The sequence below is a fragment of the Nomascus leucogenys genome, chromosome 3 (genome assembly GCF_006542625.1).
Source record: "Nomascus leucogenys isolate Asia chromosome 3, Asia_NLE_v1, whole genome shotgun sequence".
Classification (NCBI taxonomy): Eukaryota; Metazoa; Chordata; class Mammalia; order Primates; family Hylobatidae; genus Nomascus; species Nomascus leucogenys.
Genome location: NC_044383.1, coordinates 91,799,521 through 91,822,069, shown reverse-complemented (window position 1 = coordinate 91,822,069; position 22,549 = coordinate 91,799,521). Strand labels below are relative to the sequence as shown.

Sequence of the window (22,549 nt, the reverse complement as noted above, 5' to 3'; positions counted from 1 at the left end):
TTCATCAGGCAGATGCACTATATTATGCCTAATGACTTCTGTTGGAAATGATTGTTTTCAGCTTTTCACTATTACAAATAATGTCCCAAACAAGCACTTTTCTAGATCTCCACATTTCTGACAATGACATGATTACTTACTGCAGTAGCCTTGAAATCTCTTCTCCATTCTCAGGTATTTGCTTTTTGTCGTTGCTATCAAATGGGTTCCTTTTTCATTACTGACGGCATATACAAGTGTTACTGACTCTTTTGTTAGAGACAGGGTCTCGCTGTCGTCCAGGCTGGAGTGCAGCCATCTTCTGGGCTCCAGCCATCTTCTGGGCTCCAGCCATCTTCCTGCCTTAGCCTCCCAAGTAGCTGGGACTACAGGCACACACCACCATGCCTGGCTAAACTAGCTACTGCTACCGGTTTTATATTTATTTTGTACCTAGTTCCCTTACTGAACTCACCAAATTTTCAGTTATTTCCCTTAGATTTTTACATACATAATCATATAACATATAATCAAATTTAGTGATAATTCTATTTTCTCTTCTACCAAACTTTGGTAATTTTATATATTTTGTACCTAGTAATTTTTTTGAACTCACTGATTCGAATAAGTTTTCAGCTATTTCCCTTAGGTTTTCTAGATACATAATCATGTAATCTACAATCAATTATTATTTTCTCCTCTACCAAATTTTGGTTCAAGTCTTACTGAATTGGTCAAAGCGCTGCAAAACATGTAAGAATGGTAGTGACAAAGAACTTTCTAGCCTAGTGTTTAAATTGTTATTTTGAATGATATTTGTCATCTTGTTTAAGCATTGTTATTCCTACTTTTAGTTTTGGATTTCGATTTCTTTTTAATACCAATCAGGCTAATTATATAGCTTTACTAATATATTAATATTAAAATGTCCTTGAATTCCTGTGATAAAATGCGATTTTTTAAATCTGTTTTTATGTTCCTTACAACTATATTTACAAGAAAAGTTGTTCAATATCTTGTTATCCAGTATAATAACCACTAGCCACTTGTAGCTCCTGAGGACATGAAGTGTGGCTAGTCTGAATTGATTATGTGTTGTAAGCATAAAATACATGCTGGATTTCAAACACTTAGTTTGAAAAAAAAATGTAAAATACCTTAATATTTTATATGGATTACATAAAACCAGTCAGGACATTAGAAACATCTGTAGCTCTCTTATAAGATCTGAAATAGAGTTTCAATTTAATCTAGTATTTAATACAGGTTGGCCAATCCTGCCACTGCCTAGCGTTTAAGGCTATATCCTTTATAAAACAAAACCAGAGAAGACTTGTAATGGAAAATTCTCAAAAACAGGGTTGAAATGATTTCTGTGTAGTGGATTAAATAAAATATATTATTGAAATTAATTTTTTTTCCTTAATGTGGCCACTAGAAATTTTTACATTGTATATGTAGCTTGCATAATGTATCTACCGGGCAGCGCTGCTCCTCTGTTTCTTTAAAAAATATCTCTGTTCACATTTTTCATATCAGCGTTAGATTTGCTTCAGAGAATCAACTGAACTGCGTGTTATCTTGTACAGTCTGAAGCATTTGCTATAAAATAGCAATATGGGCCTCGACAGCTAGAAAAGATTCATCCAGATTCAACTCTCCCTCTACCCCCTGCCCCGCCCCTGTTTTTGAGAATTTTCTGTTACAAGTCTGCTCTGGTTTTGTTTTATAAAGGATATAGCCTTAAACGCCAGGCACTGTCAGAATTGGCCAACCTAAATTAAATACTAGATTAAATCCAAGACCTACTGATAGCATTTCAGATCTTGTAAAAGAGCTACAGATGTTTCTCACTTCTTGACTGGTTTTTATTGGAAATGTAATAAGCAGCTTTTTATTTGTTTTAGAGGCTCTGTAAAGATTCTCCTCTTTACAGCAAGGTATGGCTAATACACTTTTGTGTATATGCTAATAACGTGAATAGAAAATGTTCATGCTGCTTTTCTGCTCTTGTGAAAAACACACCATACCTTTTCAGTCTGGGACCAAAATTCAACTCATCAGATCCAAGATGATAGACTCACTGGCATCATTAACAAGCCTGCTTAGAGACGAATGAGAGGTATGCATGGAAGATGCACAGGAAAGGCCTAAGTTGTCCCCTCTGACACCTGAAGTATGCTGTCTGAACAGGTCAGCATGGGGCCGGCTGCGGTGGTTCACGCCTGTAATCCTAGCACTTTGGGAGGCCGAGGAGGGTGGATCACCTGAGGTCAGGAGTTCGAGACCAGCCTGGCCAACATGACAAAACCCCATCTCTACTAAAAATACAAAAATTAGCCATGCATGGCGGCACATGCCTGTAATTCCAGCTGCTTGGGTGGCTGAGGCAGGAGAATCACTTGAACCCAGGAGGCAGAGGTTGCAGTGAGCCAAGATCATGTCACTGTACTCCAGCCTAGGTGACAGAACAAGACTCTGTCTCAAAAAAACAAACAAAAACTACATTTGTAAAAACTGGTCTGGGAGAACTAGATGGAAATACAAACTAAACGAAAAGCTTTGAGTTAGAAATCCTTCAGATTCCTACTAAGTATAACATGCTGTTTAAGTGCACTTACCACAGTGTAATTTCACTGGTATAAATGGGTTATCAGGGTAACCATGGTAGCGTTAGCATGAAGGGCCAGAGAAGGAGGTTTTCAGTCCCTAAAAATGATTTGAGGCCGGGCGCGGGGGCTCACGCCTGTAATCCCAGCACTTTGGGAGGCCGAGGCGGGCGGATCATGAGGTCAGGAGATCGAGACCATCCTGGCTAACACGGTGAAACCCTGTCTCTACTAAAAATACAAAAAATTAGCTGGGCGAGGTGGTGGGCGCCTGTAGTCCCAGCTACTCTGGAGGCTGAGGCAGGAGAATGGCGTGAACCCGGGAGGCGGAGCTTGCAGTGAGCCGAGATCGCGCCACTGCACTCCAGCCCCTGGGTGACAGAGCCAGACTCTGTCTCAAAAAAAAAAAAAAAAAAAAAAAAAAGATTTGAAGACTAGATAAGTAGGTCCCAATAATCAGCCCATGTTTCCCATTCCGCACGCGTTTCCAGCTTGTCCTTTGTAGCTTGGAGAAGGAAGTTTGACGCAGTCTTGCCATACCCTGTTGTTTGGTAACTTGAGCCTTCAGTCTGTAAGTAACATGTAGTTGACTTCCTAAACTTTACCTTTCTAAATTTCCCTCTGGTATGTGTACTTATTTCCCCTGGCAAACAAACAAGCAAACCCCAAACCCCACACTTTGCCTTAGCTCTTCTGAACTGCCTTCTTCCTGTCAGTCGGTCTCCCGGTCCCTTAGGGCGTGTGCCCTGTTCAAATCTTACTTTATCATGGGCTCTCGCCCTCTCTTTCCCTGCCTGTCCACAAGCCACTTTCTGCATGCCTGTTGACATAGTTGAAACCACCCTTTTCTTTGTACTACTCCCAGTAATATCTCCCATTAGCATAAACTATTTTCTTCAAGATCAGTGGTGGCCCAGTGGCCAAATCCAGAGACTTCCAGAAATCAGGCTAGGCACAGTGGCTCACCTATAATCTCAGCACTTTGGGAGGCCAAGATGGGAGGATTACTTGAGCCCAGGAGTTTGAGACCAGCTGAGATGACATAATGAAACCCTGTCTCTTTATTTTATTTATTTATTTGTTTATTTTTGAGACAGAGTCTCATTCCATCACCCAGGCTGGATTGCAGTGGCACGATCTCAGCTCACTGCAACCGCTGCTTCCTGGGTTCAAGCGATTCTCGTGCCTCAGCCTCCTGAGTAGCTGGAATTACAGGTGCCCACCACGATGCCCAGCTAATTTTTTTGTATTTTTAGTAGAGATGGGGTTTTGCCATATTTCTCAGGCTGGTCTTGAACTCCTGACCTCAAGTGATCCGCCTGCCTCAGCCTCCCAAAGTTCTGGGATTACAGGTGTGAGCCACCGCACCCGGCCTTTGTCTTTTAATTAAAAAAAAAAAAAAAAAGTGTATGTGTGTAAAACCAGAAACTTAGATAAATCAGCGTATATTCCTCACTAGGGAGATGGACCTCACGTCCAGGGCAAATTGTAGAGTTGGGATATGCAGGCAAGGAGAATGCTCTTCCATCAGCCCTGCTTTTTTACATTGCTTTCATCGTGGAGGCAGCATCTCTCCGATCGCTGGGGGAATGCTAAATTAGCATTTATTCTTCCTGGCCTCTTTACCCATGTGGTACCAGGTAGTCTATATTGCATAATTTGCTCCCCTTCCTGATAGTGATACTTTCTTCTCTTTACTTTTCTGACTTGGTTTTGCAACCCAGGGATCCAGGTAGAAGCAATATTCTCGTAATCTCAGTCTCCCCATCTTACCGCATCTTATTATGTCTTCACCCTTTTAGCTGAATGTTCTAGAAGTTGTTACTGAGTTGCTGAAGAAGAAATACACAAAGAAAAGAAAAATTTACACCTTTCAAGGGGTAGCTGCCTTAACTGTAACTGATCGTCAGGTCTGGCTTTCACAGAACTGCCCTGGAACTTGGGCATGGGAGTTAGCTAAATGTAGAATATCAGTGGCATTTATCTAATAACTTTTTATTCTCCCTGAGTGCCGCCCTGGGCAAAATGAGAGTAACAACAACTCCATTTCCTTCACAGACCTTGAGAAGAGAACTCTAACAGGATTGGAAAAAAGTATTTTTATTTATATTCGTTCCTTCTGAAAAATAAGATAAAATAACAGTTTGTTTCAGAGAGGATGAAAGGAATATAAATGTAGATTTCTTTTCTGGGACATGTGAGTTCCCACTTTCCATTCTCTCACTGACTAGCTGGAAGTGACCCCGTTACACCTGCTGATTAAGGGACTATGGCAATTAGAACAGAAATCCTTCAGGATTGCAGGATAAGAATCCTGGAAATGTCACCACCTTCTCCGCCTGTCTCAGTACTGTTTCTTTCCTTGGCAAGAAAGATTTAAACCTTAAAGGACTTCTGATCATCTCTAGGATATTTAAATCCTAGGATTTCTATGTAGGTATTTTAGTGTCACAGAGATCAGCAGAGAACAAAGTTTGTGTAGGAAAATGTCTGCTTTCCCGGATGCCCTTCATTGTCTGTCCTGAAGTCTTTTTGTTTGTTTGTTTCTTTGCTTGCTCGCTTTTGTTTTTGGTCTCTGGGGTTAACCTTAAAAGTGTGTAGCATGAGGAGTTTCTGTTCTTTCTGGTGTCAATTTTGGTGTCAGTCTGGCCTAGGTCTGCCTGGATCATGTGCTTTGCCTAGCCCGGATCCAGAGGCAGCCTCTGGAAGAACTGATGCTGAGCTAGGCGAGCAGGGACTGATCTGTCTGATTGCCTTTCCCCATCTGGCCACTACCTTTTCAGGCTAAAGGAGAGCCGCTGGGGTGGAAACTTGCTCCCAGGAAATTCCAGTACATGAGGGGTTAGTTAAATGTCTCTAAGCCAAAAGCCAGCAGTTAAAGCTTACTGATGGAGCTGTTGATCCCCAGAAATTACAGGCATAAAAGGCTGGTTTTGGTGTACACTGTTCTTTGAAAACTTTATAACAAACGGGGGATATCTGTGTGGATAGTTCCTTCATTCTGTGAGTTGGCAGGCATTTCCGATGTTGCTTCCATTGCAAGGCAGTGCGGAGGAATGGAGTATTTGCTGGATGGTACCAGAAGTCAGAAGATACAAATTGCAGTCTTTGGTCTTCTGTTTTCTTGTTCTTTGACCATAGCAAGCTACCTGATCTAGTATTCATTTTCTTCAGCTATAAAGAGTTAAAGTAATATTCATTAATTTAGCTCCCAGTTATAACAACACCCAACTGAGAAAATGTATTTAAAAATCCATATACAGCAAAGCTCTGGTCAAACGAAGACGGTGCTGCTTGGGCATTGCAGCTTTCATGTATCAGGGTACATACTTTCTGACTCTGCTCTCCTAATTGCTTAGTCAGACTGTTTGACTTTAAAGACTCTTATCTCTTTTTATTTTTATCCACAAAACTAAGCCGATTTTCCTTTTGAATTCTAGATTTTTCATGAAAAGATACATTCTGAGCATTGTTTTTTCATTGCAACTGTGACTTGTAAGTGTGGTTTTATTGTTCTCAAGTGTAGTGATGAAACTAGGCCACAGGTTACTTAAAGGCAATAGCCTTAAAGTAGCGTCTTTTTAAATTGATACCTTGTGAACCCCACTGGCAAAGCTGGCCTGTGAGACGCCTTCTACCCATTCATTCATGTCCCATATATGGGCCTGGATTGAGAATTACTGCTGTATGTATCCCTGCTGTAGTAGACGTGGGAAATGTGTTTAGTAACTATTTTACCACGTATTATCTCAGTCTCTAAGACTTCTAAGGTCTTAAAAGTCTTACTACCTTCTGTGGGAATGTTTAGTTTTATTACAGTTTGTAAACATACTTCTCGAAAATTCACAAGTGAAATATGTATTTAGGGAACACCTTCCTTCTGATCTCTGGATGGGATAATTGTATGAGGTAGTTGCTGGTACTGGGCTACTCCTAATCACTACATTACCTTTTCTCCCCACCCCCACCCCCCAATATCCTTTCTCTTGCTTTCTGTAATAGGGTTTTTGATGCAAGCGGCAAAAACTGATTCTGGGCAAGTTAGGCAAATGGGGCATTTATGGCAAGGGTATGAAGGCAGCTTGGAATGGACCAAGGGCCAGGCTCTGAGCAGGCAGGAATGTCATTTTTCACCCAGCATTGCTATGGCTTCAGTGATCTCCAGTCATTCAGCCTGCCATCTCTTTTTCAAGTGATGGTATCCCAAAAGAAGGAGTCTTGATTGGCCAAGCTGTGGGTGTGTGCTCGCCCCTTGGCTGTATTGCAGCAGTAAGAGAAGAGATTTGGTAGAAGCCCGAGGGACCCCCTTTGGCTTCTGTAGTGGCAGCATAGCTACCTGCTCCACTTAGAAGGGAGGGCGCTACGGAGGGAGCATGGATGCTGGCTACCCCAATGCCACATGCCTGCAGGTTTCATTCTCTCTCTTTTCTCCATAAGTGCTTCATTTCCTCCTACTTCTTTACCTTTCCTCCTCTCTCCTTAGTTTATCTAGGTGCCCACTGTGCTGAGTAATGGGTTAAATAAGGGGGATGCGGTGTCATAAGTAAGACAGATGCCCATACCAGCATGGAATTTGCCTTGTAGCTTGGGAGGACCAGAGATTGAAGATGGGCATGCCACTTGATCTCTGAGCTGCTAGAGATTGGAGCAGAAAGGAGGCCAAGCCACATCTTGTAGCACAAGCTTGTCTAGCCTGCGGCCCACCGGCCACATGTGGCCCAGGATGGCTTTGAATGTGGCCCAACACAAATTCGCAGACTCTTAAAACATTCTGAGATTTTTTTTTTGCGACTTTTTCTTTTTTTTCTTTCTTTCTTTTTTTTTTTTTAAGCTCATCAGCTATCATTAGTATTAGTGTATTTTATGTGTGGCCCGTGACAATTCTTCTTCCAGTGTGGCCCAGGGAAGCCAAAAGACTGGACACTCCTGTTGCAGAGTCTAAAACTCCAGCCCCATTGGTTTGCTATCAGGGAAAGCTCCATTTTAGAAAAGCACACCCTAAATCATTGATGAATTGTTTCAAGTACTTGTATACATTTAATGTTACTGTTTTCTCTGTAAGTAGTTAATCAGCTTTGGTTTCAGTCATCTGCAGTTTTTCAGTGAAAAATGCTGGCATCAGATACGGTATTTTTGGGAAAACAGCTGTTAAAAAGTGAACATCTAAAGAACTACGATAACTGATTTCTCTCAACTTCATTTTTGTTTTGTTTTGTTTTTTGAGATGGAGCTTGTTCTGTCACCCAGGCTGGAATGCAGTGGCAGATCTCCACTGCAACCTCCACCCGCTGAGTTCAAGCAATTCTCATGTCTCAGCTTCCCAAGTAGCATGAGTAGGTGGGACTACAGGCGTCCGCCACCACACCTGGCTAATTTTTGTATTTTAGTAGAGACGGGGTTTCACCGTGTTGGCCAAGCTGGTCTCAAACTCTTGACCTCAAGTGATCCGCCCACCTTGGCCTCCCAAAGTGTTGGGATTACAGGCATGAACCACCGCGCCCGGCCTTAACTTCTTTTTTTCCCCCACCATGTTTAGTTGCCTAATTCACCATCCCATTCTGTCATGTTCAGGGGAAAAAGTGCTTAGCCATAAAAATCACCGGGGCACTTGTTAAAAATACAAATGCTCAAGCTTCAGTCCGGAGCATTGGATTTCAGTATAAATCTGTTTTCCAAGAGCCCCACTCCTCACCCTCAGGTAATTCTTCAGACCCAGAAAGTTTGGGAAAACTGCCCTAGGGAATACTTAGATTACTTGATTAAAGAACAATTATAATACCTTTCTTTTTTTTAGGGCCTATTCATAAGCAACTAAGTTCTAATAGATACCTCACTGTTGTTTATAGCATCTTTGTAAATTAGTGTTAATGGTTCCAATTTTTCTCATTGGGGGAAATTAAGGCATGTGACAAAATTTCTGGGACTCTTCCAGATCCTCTGACCATTTGAATCAGCTCTTCATTTAATCATATACATGACTCTCTGGAGCTCCAGTTTTACCTCCATAAAATCTCATAACTTTCTACTTGCTCTTGTCCGTGCCAGCACCTCCCTGGGTCCCCCATACATTGCCAGTGAGCTAGATGTTCAGTAACTTCCTAACTTGTCTCTTTTCTTCCAGACCTTTCTTTTTACTCTGCTCCCTCTAGCAACTAATGAGAACCCTTAGCGATGTTGGAACCTCTGCCTGTTCGTAGGACGGCAGCGTGTATAGTTGTTAAATGAGCAACTTTAGAGATAGAAAGGCAGGATTGAATCTTAGCTCCATAATATTATTAGACATTGGTCATGTTGGTTTTTTTGTCTCTTTCTTTGAGATGGAGTCTTGCTCTGTCACCAGGCTGGAGTGCAGTGGCGTGATCTCGGCTCACTGCAATCTCTGACTCCCTGGTTCAAGCAATTCTCCTGCCTCAGCCTCCCGAGTAGCTGGAATTACAGGCATGCGCCACCACGCCCAGCTAATTTTTGTATTTTTAGTAGACGCGGGGTTTCACCATGTTGGCCAGGCTGGTCTCAATCTCCTGACCTCGTGATCTGCCTGCCTTGGCCTCCCAAAGTGCTGGGATTACAGACGTGAGCCACCACACCCAGTCCGACAATTGGTCATGTTTTTTAGCCTCATTTTTCTGACTTGTAGTTTGGAGAAAACCACCTCATATAATTGTTAAAATTAAATGATAGTGTTTTTGAGCCATTTAGCAAAGTAGCGGGCACATAGTAAGTGCTTAATAAATGCTCCTCATTGCACTCGTTATTGAGCAGTTTAAATAGTATGGAAATTATGGTTTTTGATAATTTGAAAGACTTCATCCTTAGAGTTATCTGGGACAAGTTCTTTTATTGCAATTAATTCTTGGGCTTTTTCTCCCCATTTTGTTTCACAGTCATTGCTCTGTTCTGTTCTGCTTTCTTTTTGGATCAATTTTAGTCCTTTGTATTTCTTAGTAAATTATTCATTTCATTGAGATTTAAAAATTACTAGCATGAAGTTATGTGTAATATGCTTTTAAAATGACTTTATTCTCCCAATCCATGGTTATATTTGTTTATAATTTCTAAATTTGAGTATCTGTAGCATCATCTTTGCTTGATTAGTTTAGCCAGAGCTTTGGCTAAATGTGCTTTTCTTTTCTTTCTTTTTTTTTTTTTTTTTTAAAAGCAGATCTAGGAAGTCTATAAGTTTCATACTTAAAAGTTTCTAGTTCATCGATATCTTATTTTGTCTTGTTATTTTAAAATTTTTTATTTTAATGCTTAAAGTTCATTCTTATAAAACACGTTTATTGCAAAGAACTTGCTCAGTCATCCCCAGCCAGCCCTGGAGCAAGCTTCTGGTCAGCTCTCCTCTTTCCAGCCTGCTCATGGTCATCCAGTCTCATCTCATTCAGAAAACCAGAGGCTTCCGAGGAAGCTGTGTTAGTCAGGACACTTGATTACTGGTAACTGAAACCCAACTCAGACCAGCTCACATAAAAAGAGGAGCTGAGTGGCTCACATTATTGGGGTTCAGGGTATAAGTGCCTTTAGGCACAGTCTGATCCAGGAGTGCATGTAGTATTTTTGGGAACCTGCCTTTTTCTCTTAGGTCATCTGCTTTTCTCTGATAATTTTATTTTTCCAGCGGCTGCTCCTATGTGGTAGAGAAAGATGAGTCTTGTCTCTTTGGGTTTCTCACAGTCCTTGTAGCCCCAAGTGTCTTGAGTTGAGATAACTTCTCTCTTCAAATACTCATCTCTTGTCCCTAAAAAAGGATTCTGATTGTTTTGCCTGGGTTTACTACTACTACTATTTTGTTGACTATTGCCTGTGGGTTAGAATTGATGGAAAGACTTTGCTTATGAAAATGAATAGTGTTTACTTATATAGAGAACGTGGAAGGGAGTTAGCATAGTTAGAATACAGACAGAGGTGTCTGTCACATTATCTATGACAGATGGAGGTACAAGCGACCAGTACCCAGAATCCTCACTGAGAATGCTCAATTGCAGATGATACGATCTGATGGAGAAAGAAGGTAAACCTCAAACTTTCTGAAGGTATAACTGTCACCGTTCCAGCCAGATATTCCTCATCAGTCACAGTGTGATCACTGCCCTTCAGTACCTGGCATAACCAAGCATGAGCACTCAGTCTCCCAAGCCTGCTTCCTGTACACTCCTGAATTCAGTAGTGCAGGACTGGAAGAGGCTGGCTCCCTGATGTGTGAGTCATGCCAGCAAGCCCTGAGATCAGCCACAGCCTTACCTGCCTGGTCTGGGGGAGGGACATTCTGATTGGCCATTAGTGGTCACACCCTTTCCCCAAATATCCGTGGGACTTCATACAGCACCAGAAAGAAATAGATGGCAACTCCAACAGTGTTTGCCACATCCCATGAAACTTAATGTGTGATAGTCTTGTTTTTCATATTTCTTCCTATTTTCTAAGTAATCTTGTTACAGTTTGGATTTCATCATTGATACAGAATTACTCAGGAGAGGGAGGATATGAGTGTGTTTAATGTCCTCATGATCAGATATTTAGTTAGGTTTGGATTTGAGGTGCAAATCACCTCTTCACCAGGTTTTTGGTCAGGAGAGTATATACCAAAGAATGGCGCCTAATGGGGTTAAAATTTCAGTTTTGAATGGGCTCCCTGGTCATGACAAGTATTGAGAACAAGGCTTGAATATCAGGTCGGAGTGATGGTTTCTGCTTCCTCCCTAATTGATAGTAACTAGTCCCAATGAGGGAACGAGTTGATTTACCCACACGGGGACAAGCAGAGAGGTGGAAAGAGGCCTGACAGGCTTCTAGAAGGCCCCGCCTAGTCTGCTGGTCATGTGCAGCTGGAAGCTTACTAGAGCCCTTTTCACCCAAGAGCAGATGGTCCCAGAGAGAAGAGATGGGCCCACTCTGGGTTTTTTATGTTCAAGTTGAGCCCAAAAGATTTTGGGCTCTCACTGACTGAACTAGAATATTTCTCCTCCTTGAGAATGAGTAGGGGGGTGCTTGTGGGCCAGGAAAAGAAAGCACTTCACGTGGTGAGGTTAATGGCATTGTGGTCAAAACTGTGACCTGAACAAGCTTTTCTTTCTGGGGCTTCAGGTTCCCCCTTTGTTGTCTGATGGGCTGCTAATTTTTGTAAACATTGAGTAAGTCCTGGAAAATTACAAGCACTCTTTTTTTTTTTTTTTAATGGTAGAGATTCCTTGGCATAGATATTAGCCTTGGAAAGTACATTATTCCAGTCTTTTATAATTTCCATTTCTGGACGTGTTTCCTGAAAAGCAGCTGCATCTAATTGTCTTTTGGGCATGACCTACCTTGACTGTCCTGTCCTCCTGGCCCTAAGTCCTATAGCCTCAGGGTGAGCGCCTCTTGGCTGCTTTTTGATGGGGCTGTCCCTGTACTTGGAGAGTCATTTCCAAATTCCAAATTCTGCTAAAGTGAGAGGGGATCCAAGTGTGCTGCCCCTGCCTTTCACTTAGGCTGGGGTTATGGTTTTTGCCACTTTCTCCAGAAGCCCTGATAGTTGCTTAACCAAATCCTATATCTGTTATTTGTAGCAGATACTCCTTAAAGCCTGTGGGATGTAGATAGCACCACTCTTAGTTTTCATTGGTATTTCAGAAGAGGGGAGGTTGAGCCAATCCTTACCTGGAAATCCCTCCTGGTCATCTTGCCTGCCTGCCGATGGCACTTGCCCCAGCCCGCCCTGCCCTGCCCTGCCCTGGAAGTAGCTTCCCCTTTATTTGTTCTCCCCTAGCACATATCTTTATCTTTCATTCATCTTGTTAATCGCCATGGTGCACATTGTAGTGCTTTGTATACATGTTTATTTAATGAGTAACTCTAGGCATAATTTTTATTCATTTATGTAAGAATTGTAAAAAGATGAGTTTTTTTTAAGTGAACAGTATTTTTAATTTACACTTCCATTTACATGTGGAGCAATCAGTAAGTGAGCCTATATCTGTATTTCGTAAGTCAGTTTTTTAAATTGACAAGTGAAAATTGTATATATTTAGGTGTGTAGCACGTTATTTTGATCTATGTAGAAATTGTGAAATGGCTAAATCAAGCTATTTAACATACGCATTACCTCACATACTTTTTGTGTGTGTGTGGTGAGAACGCTTAAAATCCCTCTTGGCAATTTTCAGGTAGTTACTATGTTGTACAATAGATCTCTTGAACTTATTTCTCCTGTCTAACTGAAACTCTGTGTCCTTTTACCAACATCTCCCCCAACCCCCGCCTCTGGTAAACACCATTTTACTGCTTCTGTGAGTTTGACTCTTTTAAATAAAATGTATAAATGAGAGCATGAGGTATTCATCTTTCTGTGCCTGGCTTATTTCGTAGGTCTGCAGTATTTTGTGTATTAAAATAGAGTACATGAGGGCACTTTGAAAAAAATTTTCTGAAGACATTAGGAGTAAAGGAATCTCAGCTCCCAAATTAAGCCACCGCTTGCCAGATAGCTTTTCTTTTTCTTTTTTTAATTGCAGTAAGAACACTTCACATGACAGCTACCCTTGTAACAGATTTTTCTGTGCACAATATAGTATTGCTAACTATAGGTACAGTGTTGTACAGCAGATCTCTAGAACTTAATGATCTTGCATAACTGAAGCTTTGCTTTGCTTTTAAGCTTTCTAATAGTCAAGGCAAATGAGATATAAGTAAGATTTCTTAGTTTTGAGCAGCTACTGTTTGCTAGGAAAATGTGTTCAGATTCATCTATGGATATAAAATCTAACTGTTGACTCTCTTTAGAAGCTCAGCTGCATGCATCGGGGCTTTCATATTGCAGTTATTTTAATACATCCTAGAATGAGACTGTGGGTACTGAAACTCCTTGAACAACAAGGAATTTGTGTTTTCCTCACCCTGCTTCCTTATCACCATGTAACTCTTCCATTTTCTTTTTCTTTATTTTTATTCTTTTTCTCCCTTTTCCCCAATTTTTTTTTCTAATTTTTAGATCAACCAAGATGGTATACCTGTTAAATACGTAAATGACCAAGAAGGCATTTCCCTGGTTAAAATATCGGAAATATTATTGACATTTATGTAACCCTAAATTTAACAAAGCTTCTTTATAGAAGTTTTCTACCACCTTCATGAAAAGGATTTGCCCGAGTTATAAAGATGTGTGTTATGAAAAAACTTGAGACTTTTAGGAATTTGGACACTCTTTGGTTTTACATCTAGATATTTGACTTGGAAGAGTGCAGTCTTTAATGGTCTATTTAAAGTAATTAGCTAACATTTGTGGGTAGGAGGTGACAAAATTGGATGTACTAATCCTGGAATTATTTGGTAGCATTTTTATGCCTGGCATAACAGTTTTATGAAAATTTTATACGTGAAAAGCCAGTGTGTCTGCTTCAGGGTGAGATGAATTATGTTGCAGTAGTTGTAATTATACCATGAGACATGTAAAAGAAGCAAAGCAAAATAGAGAAACAGCTGGAGAACACAATTCTACTTTTCCAAGGAAAATGAACTGAGCAATCTGTTGAGCAGCCTCTGACCCTTGGACCCACCGTGGGCCTAAGTGCAGCCTCATGCGAATCAGAAGGATCAGGGAAATGAATCTTCAGGGTACCCTCTTTAGAGAATACCTCAGTGGAAGTGCAGGGGCCAGCCAAGACCCTCAGCATGCTGGGGTCTCAGAGTGGAATCCTTGGGGCTCTGACTAGAATGTTCTGGTGAGGCCCTCTGGGAAATAGCCACCAAAACTGCAAACTAACATGTGCTGTGCCCGTTTTCTCTGTTTCCACTCCCATTATAATGGTTGTTCCTGCCCCTTTTATAGACCAGCCATTCCTCTCTGCCTTGTCTCTCACCCGAACCACTGTCCCAGCCTCCTAACTGGCCTGTATGTCTCCACTTTTGCTCCCCTATAGTCTGTTCCCCGTCCAAAGCACGGTAATCTTTCAAAAAAGGTAAATCTCCTTATGCAATCGTGGCTTATTTGCACTTCGATGAGAGATTGAAACATCGTATCTGCCCACCAGGTGCCACCTGCTGTAGCTCATGTCTGGTCCTCTGACCTCAGCTCATTCCCAGCCTCACTTACCTCCTTACTCTTCTTCACACCTGCCAAGCTATTCCCCCTGCCAGGACTCCCACACCTGCTGTTTCCTCTGCCCAAAACATTCTGCCCCACCTTGCATGGTTGCTCCCTCTCAGTCTTCAATTTGAAACCTCCTTAGAAGGGCTTTTGTGACCACCTTGCTTAATTAGGTGCCCTCTTTCCTGGTGATTTTCAAGATCTCCAAGGAATGGCTAGATTGTAAATTTCCAAACCATTTGTGGATTGAGGTTTTTCCAAATTATAATGAAGATGCCATAGTAATGTCAAATTGCCATAAAGATTTTCAGCACTCACTCTTGTTTTCTGCACTCTTCTCATTGTGGGCTGGTAGCAAGCTGTTCAGGCCAACACTGATCTGTAGTTGACACTTTGGGTAGCAAGCAGCATTGCTCTGCTGATTACCCTGTGTATGTCCTTAGAACCAACCATTCTGCAACCCTCTGGCTTTTTGTGGGTGTGTCCCCAGTAGCATGAGCTCCGTGATGACAGGGATTTTAGCTTGGACTTGTCACTCATCCATCCACAATGCCATGATCAGTGTAAACACACACAAGATTTGTGTTTAGTCCACGTGGATGCTCCAGCTCCCTGATGTTCCTACCCAGCACAGCCCAGTTCATGCAGAAGAAAATCATAGGAGGCCCAGGTTGTGTCTCCCTTCTTTCCTGGGTGGATCTGCTTCATCTCCACATCCTTTTTCAGTCTCTGAGTGATTTTGCTAACTCACTGCATGACCTTAACCAGGGGACTTTAATACCACTTGCCTCCATCTCCATATCTGTGAAGTAGGCATGGTGTTTTCTTCCACTGTAAAATGAAGTAGTGCTTTTGGACACACTTCATGATCTCCAAAATGCTCCCCTGAGTGGTTTCTCAGATAGGCATTGATTTTACAACTAAAAAACAAAATCCAATTTCCTCCTTGATGTTTTTAGTGAGGGAAAGTACAGTCAGCAAACTTCCTGTAAAGGGCCACATAGTAAATATTTTAAATGTTGCAAGCCACATAAGTCTGTTGGTTTTTCCCCTCTAGCTCTTTAAAAATACAGAAACCATTCCGATCTCCAGAGCCTCAGGAAAGTGGGCCAGGGCGAAGATTGCCAGTCCCTAGTGGTAGCTGGAATTGTATTTCTGTGGGAGTCAGTAAATTTTATTTTCTGTTTAAATGAAATCAGAAATGTGACCTGTAACAGTTTTATTTTTCTTGAACTGGTCCTCTTGCAAAAACGTTAATTACTGTATTCATACTTTACATCCCTTTTCTCTTGTTTTTAAATGCATCGTAATCAATGAGCTTTGGAACAGTTTGTCCCACCACAAACTCATGGTTCTCCAGAGCGGGATTGGTGGTTTTTGTAGGGGAACCCAAAGCATTGTTGCACGCTTGAAGACCATTGTGAGCTTGGATGGGCCCTTAGAGCTTGATGATATATCCAAAAAGTGAACTCTGATAATAATGCATTTTTCCCTGCCATTCAAAATATATTACGGTCTTAATTTCCTGAAGTTTTTCCCTGATGATTTACGTATTTATAGACATCTGATGAAATCTTCTATTGAATTTAAAGCTGATACAATGTTCTCGTTTCATTTCTTGCTAATAGCCAGATGTGAATTACTACTAGCCAAGTTTTTATGGTATTGTTAACTTTTTAGCTGGTTAGTTACAAATAGGGTGTGCTTAGGTACAACTCATCTTTTGTAAAAGCCCCTTTTCCTGACTTCACTACCAGTATTTCCTGACAGCCATCTCTTGCCTTTCTTATAAACCATGTTGCCGATATTCTTCTGCAATGCCACTTGTTTCAGGTGTTTTTTGTTTTAGTGTGTGTTTTAAGACAGAGTCTCCCTGTGTCGCCCAGGCTGGAGTGCAGTGGCACGATCTTGGCTCACTGCATCCTCTGCCTCCTGGATTCGAGTGATTTTTGTGCCTCAGCCACCTGAGTAGCTGGAATTACAGGCACCCACCACCACACCCGACAAATTTTTGTATTTTTAGTAGAGACAGGGTTTCGCCATGCTGGCTATGGTGGTCTCGATCTTCTGGCCTCAAGTGATCCACCCGCCTCAGCCTTCCAAAGTGCTGGGATTACAGGCATGAGTCACTGCACCCGGCTTCCAATGTTTTTTCAATGTTCTTTGGTTGCAAATTTTAGCAAAGTTCTCTGATTGAAATTAACATGGTAGTAGGTCTTAGCAAGTCAAAACCAAAATCGATAAAATAGCACCTGGGTATCCCTAACTTTCTCTCTTTGACTCTGACTTCTCTTGGGATGGCCAGCTGCTGAATAAGAAGCCCGGAGTCATGGCACTGTGTAAATGCAGATTATTGGCAGTGTGTGATCTGAGCTACAGTATAGTGTGTTTGTTAGGAGTGTGGATCTGGGAGCCAACTCTGCCATCTGCCACTTCCTAGCTGTATGATGTCGGGCAACTTTTTAACCACTCCAAACCTCTGTTTCCTCATTTGTAAAGTTGGCCTAATAAAAGGACCTTCTCCATAGGATTATTGTGAGTTCTAAATAAGTTAATACTTGCCCTGTAAGCGTTAGCTGAGTTAGTACCGTGTAAGCATTGGTTATTACTAGATATTAATCAGTCACTTGGCAGGAGCTGGGAAGGTATGAAGAAGGGTAAGGAGGTGAGAGAGGCTGGTAATGAGAGAGAAGAGGCACTGGCCAAGAGACAACGTGTGCTTTTTCTGATACATATTAGTGGGTAACATTTCACTTGGAAAATTTTATATTTAACTTGCTTTGTCCATTTTAATTTCTCCACAGGCCTTTGTGGAGGCCCAGAATAAGATTACTGTGCCATTTCTTGAGCAGTGTCCCATCAGAGGTTTATACAAAGAGAGAATGACTGAACTATATGATTATCCCAAGTATAGTTGCCACTTCAAGAAAGGAAAACGGTGAGACTGCTTTTACTGAATTTCCTTTTTATTTTCAAAGTAAATGCTTTCTTAAATTGTAAAATACAAATTCCATATAACTTGTCCTTGTATAAGATTAATTCATTATAAGGAATTAATTTCTATGCCTGAATGAGAATAATATTTTTGATCTATTAGGTATTGCCCAAATTGTTAAAATAATAGTTAAGAAATTTAGTAGAGATAGGTCATATAAAGAAATCTAGATTATAGGAAATTGTTGTTGTCTTATGGGTAGTAATTGGTGAGACAGGGTGATTCATAGACAGCAGTGGAGGTTTGTTTGCCTCCAAAGTTAATTATCTTTGATGTATACTACTTGGAAACATTTAATTCTGTGTATTTTTTCCATTAAAGAATGGTGAAATGGGTGAATTCACTTCTCTTGTTCCTGTCCCATTAACACCCACTTACACATGTTTTCTTGATCTTTTATTAAATCTCTTTGGAGCCACTATCACACGTTTACTTTAGACTTTCTTTAGCCCTCTGCCATTCTTACATAGAGATCAGCAACGTACAGCCTGCCTACCAAAACTCTGCCTGCCTACCTATTTTTATAAATAAGGTCTGATTGGGACACAGCCATGCTTATCAGTTTACATATTGTCCATAGCTGCTTTTGTGCTGCAGCTACAGGCCTTAGTATTATAGTGACAGACTGTATGGCTCACAGAGCTTGAAATATTTGCAGTCTTGCCCTTTACAGAGAAAGTGTACTGACCTTGCACCCTAGCAGCCTCGCTAGGGAAAAGAACCAGAATTTTATTTTAGAAAAGTCTGCTTTCTTCTTCATTTAAAAGAAAAAGTTACTGCTTTATTTGAATATCAATTTTTATTTTAACACATAAAATGGTCTTTATTTGCCTCTACTTAGCTAATGTGCAGGATTTCAATACAGGATTTGAATATGGAAAGCAATTCCGTTAACAAGCTCTAGGTAGAGAGAAATGATGGGACCTTTCACCCATGTCCCCATGTCCCTGTGATGGCCAGATTACAGTTGTACCTTTTTAGGTTTTTGGTTTTGTTTTGGTTTTTTGCTTGTGTGTGTCTGGTTTTACTCCACAAATAGAAAACTCCACAGCTAAATAAAGACCATCTCTGTTCCCCAGGTATTTTTATTTTTACAATACAGGTTTGCAGAACCAGCGAGTATTATATGTACAGGATTCCTTAGAGGGTGAGGCCAGAGTGTTCCTGGACCCCAATATACTGTCTGACGATGGCACAGTGGCACTCCGAGGTAAGTGCTACACAGAGAGTCCCGTGGAACTCCCAAGACCCTCACTTGGAGCTCTGAAGTTAGTGCAGTTGCTTTACCTTTGAAATGCCAGGCAGGGTGTGGACCATATTGTGGAACAGATGCACATACAATATCAGGAAAGCTAATTTTTGCACAGTATATTTAGAATGCATGAATAGTCACATTCCTCTTTTCTGCTCTGATGGCATGAAGCAGAACTGGAGAATAATTCACACTGGACCCAAATTAGCTTCTAGGGCTTCTGGAATCTTGACGTATCTTCATCATTTCCTCCAACATCCCTGAGACCTACCTGTGATTAGAAAAAAATAAGTCATCTTCTGTAAGAAGTTTAATCTGTACAAAGATTGTTCCAACTGTAAATATTAAACAGGAAAGAATGTTTATCAGATCAGTTTCCCTCTTGGGAAGGAGGCGATTAGAGTTTTAAAAATCTAGTTAATTGTCAACATGTTAGAATTACAAGTAAAAACACACAAATCTTGTAGAAATTGAACAGCTGGGTATCCTGTTCCTGAAGATGCAGGTTTAAAGACTAAGTTTGTCCACAGTTGCTGTACATCTCCTACTTAACTCTGCCCCTAAGATAACCTGCTCCATAGGCCATAGAGAAGATTATCCAAGGTTTCTGCAATAAGCAGAGTTCTAGGGTAAGGAACTAAGTTATTCTCCAGTTCTGTGTTTTAATAATTGTAAACTCTACAATGATAATGATGTCCTAGATGATGTTGGCTCAGCATTTCCCCTGTAGTATCTTCTGGTTTTGTAGAAAAAAACCATATGATTAGTTATGGCCCTCTAGAATTGAGAAATTGAGACATTGAAGTCCTCTGTAATCAATAAGATGGGAGTTATAGAGCCCCGTTCCATCAGACCTGTGCAAAGACCCTTTTTTATACAAACACTTCTAACCATGATCCAGTCATTCAGTGGTCCACCTTCCCCTCCCTCTGAATAGGCTGTGTATATAAACAATGATCCTTTATCGAACCAGTATCAAAAATAAGACATCAGCCAGCTCAGATTCTTCCATGAATCTGAGCTTGTAGTTTTCAGTGAATTTAATACACAGGTTCTGTTGAAGTAACATATCCCATATAGGAATTCATTTAGTTTCCACAAGGATCTATCTTGCAACCCATCCAGAGGGACAGGGTCTTAACTCCCACCCCGATAATGCATTCTTCTCGTGACTTCTTTATGGAATGTTTGCTATGGACAAAGCCTTGATGGGTGAGAAGCTAAATTAGGCATGAGACCTGCCTCAAACAGTCATTGAGTTTTCTAAGAGCAGTATTATAGGGAAGTTATCACAAAAGGAGTAAACATTCCGATTCTTTTTGTAGTATATGATTTTTAAACATACTTTTCAAACCAAAATGTTTTATTTAAATTTTTCTGAGATATATATATATATGTATATATATATATATATAAACAATTCAAACACTCCAGTACTATGTAGAATAAAAGGCGAATATGTTTCTTTTTCCTGTCACCTTCTAGACTCTTCTGCATTTACATACATATGAGCCTAGATACTTTATAGGACTTACAATGGTTAATGAGTAGGTTCTGTGAAATTTTAAACGAATTTCCCATTAATTGAAATTCCATGTAAAAGAATAGGAAACCTCTAATAATAGTTGAGCTTCTTAAAATTTTCAGTCCCCAATAACATTTAGCAAACAGCCTAAGAGGAAATCTCTGGTGTCAGAGTCTCCAATAGGAGGTGTTGTATTGAATGCTTTACATACTTCATAATTAAAAAAAGCTAATATGAAACACAAGTATTTGCCAGGAAACATTCCATAGTGATTAGAACATTCCGCCAGGGCCCTAAAGGATTGTACATGGCACGACAGTCTATAGACATATTGCTTTTCCTTTCACAATTTCTTGTGGAATGTGCACTCTGGGTGCCTTCACTGCAAACCCTCAGGCTTTATTTACCTGGGCCTGTGATGGTCAGACAGTGTGGACATTAATCCTTGTGCACAGGTAATGCTCCGAAAATGAGGCTGTAACAAGGGATTTTAGATCGTTTGGAATCAATCCCCCAAATTACCTAATGACTACAATTTAGTTCTATTATATGGTATGTGTCATAATTCAGTCATTACTCTAAAAGCAGTTTCCTTTTTCTCCTTATTCCCTTTAGAGTATAAATAAAATATAACAGAAGTCCCAGATGAGCTCTGCTTTTAACTGAACTGCCTATTGCATTATAAAAATTTCAAAATGAAAGCATTTTAATAGGCATATAATCTAATATTTCATTTTATAGACAAATTAAGACCTGGAGAGGTTAGGAAGCTTGTCTAAGGTTATAAGGGTAATTCCTGTAAAACTTGGGCTGAGCCCCCAGGATTCCTCACTACCAGATTCCTGTTCCTTTTGTTGCCACATTCTACCTCCGTGTTATGAAAGAGAGCTTTGCCAGATGGCATAGAGGGCAGTGGAGTTGTGTTCCCATGTTTGTCACTGGATGATTTCTCCTGTGTCCCATAGGTTACGCGTTCAGCGAAGATGGTGAATATTTTGCCTATGGTCTGAGTGCCAGTGGCTCAGACTGGGTGACAATCAAGTTCATGAAAGTTGATGGTGCCAAAGAGCTTCCAGATGTGCTTGAAAGAGTCAAGTTCAGCTGTATGGCCTGGACCCATGATGGGAAGGGAATGTTCTACAACTCATACCCTCAACAGGATGGAAAAAGTGATGGTGAGTGAAGACTCAGATGAAGCACGTTTTTCACAAAACGAAGTGTGACTTCAAGTGACTCAAAAGAGATGCTAAACCCTACATAGAGGTTGTGTGGTCCAGAACCATGTTTCCTTAAAGGGTGTTGTATCAGTTGGCTTTGCTGTGTAATAGACCACACCAAAATGTAGTAGCTTAGAATAATAAACATTTATTTTTGCTATGAGCCTGTGGGTTGGCCAGGTAGTTCTTAGGGCCTTGGCTGAGTTCTAACATGTATCTGTGGTCAGCTGCAGGTCAGTTGGTTCATCTTGGCTTGGCTCTTTTACATTTCTGGGGCCTCAGCTGGGACGACTAGCAGACTAGCCTGGGCTTGCTCACGTGGCAACTTAGTAGAATTACGAGACGGGGAGCTGAATGACACAGCGTTCTTAATGCCTAGGCTTTCTCCTGGCACGTCAGCTTTGCTGCATTCTGTTGGCTAAAGCAAGCCAGAGGGCCAGCCCCTTTTCAATGGGTGGAGAAATAGATACAGGGAGCTGTGGAAAATTGGGATCATTATTACAATCAATCAATCCCTTATAGATGTGTTATATCTCCTAAGGAGATTATGGAGAAGGTGAATTTTTAAACCAAACCAAACTATTTGATGATGTTGAGTGATTATAAAACTTTACTACTGTAGTAATCGCATATTCTCCTCTGATCAGAAGTTATAGGTCACCTGTTGGTTGCCATTTATCTTGATACTTTTCTCCTTGTTACTTTCTGGACACACCTTTATTGTTCTCTTTAATTGCACAAAGATCCTGTTGTGTTCAAAGTGCTCCTCCTCCTTTGCTCCTTCACTTCTAAATTTTCCCAGGCAGGAAGGGCTATGTACCTTGTACCTTACTGGTACAATGTGTCATTTTCTTCCTTCTGCTACCCCACATTTCAAGGTGGTATGTAGCATTTTCTTGTTGTGTTGG

General features: G+C 40.9%; 1 protein-coding gene across 2 annotated transcripts in view; it reads left to right on the top strand.

The window, feature by feature from the left end:
• The window catches only part of PREP (prolyl endopeptidase), a 127,097-nt gene that overhangs the window by 8,112 nt on the left and 96,436 nt on the right, over nucleotides 1-22,549 (top strand). For both annotated transcript variants that reach the window (XM_030809517.1, XM_030809518.1), the window contains exons 3-5: nucleotides 17,457-17,590; nucleotides 18,727-18,857; nucleotides 21,390-21,599. In XM_030809517.1, coding sequence (XP_030665377.1) covers nucleotides 17,457-17,590; nucleotides 18,727-18,857; nucleotides 21,390-21,599 — 475 coding nt within the window. The remainder of the gene's footprint in view (nucleotides 1-17,456; nucleotides 17,591-18,726; nucleotides 18,858-21,389; nucleotides 21,600-22,549) is intronic.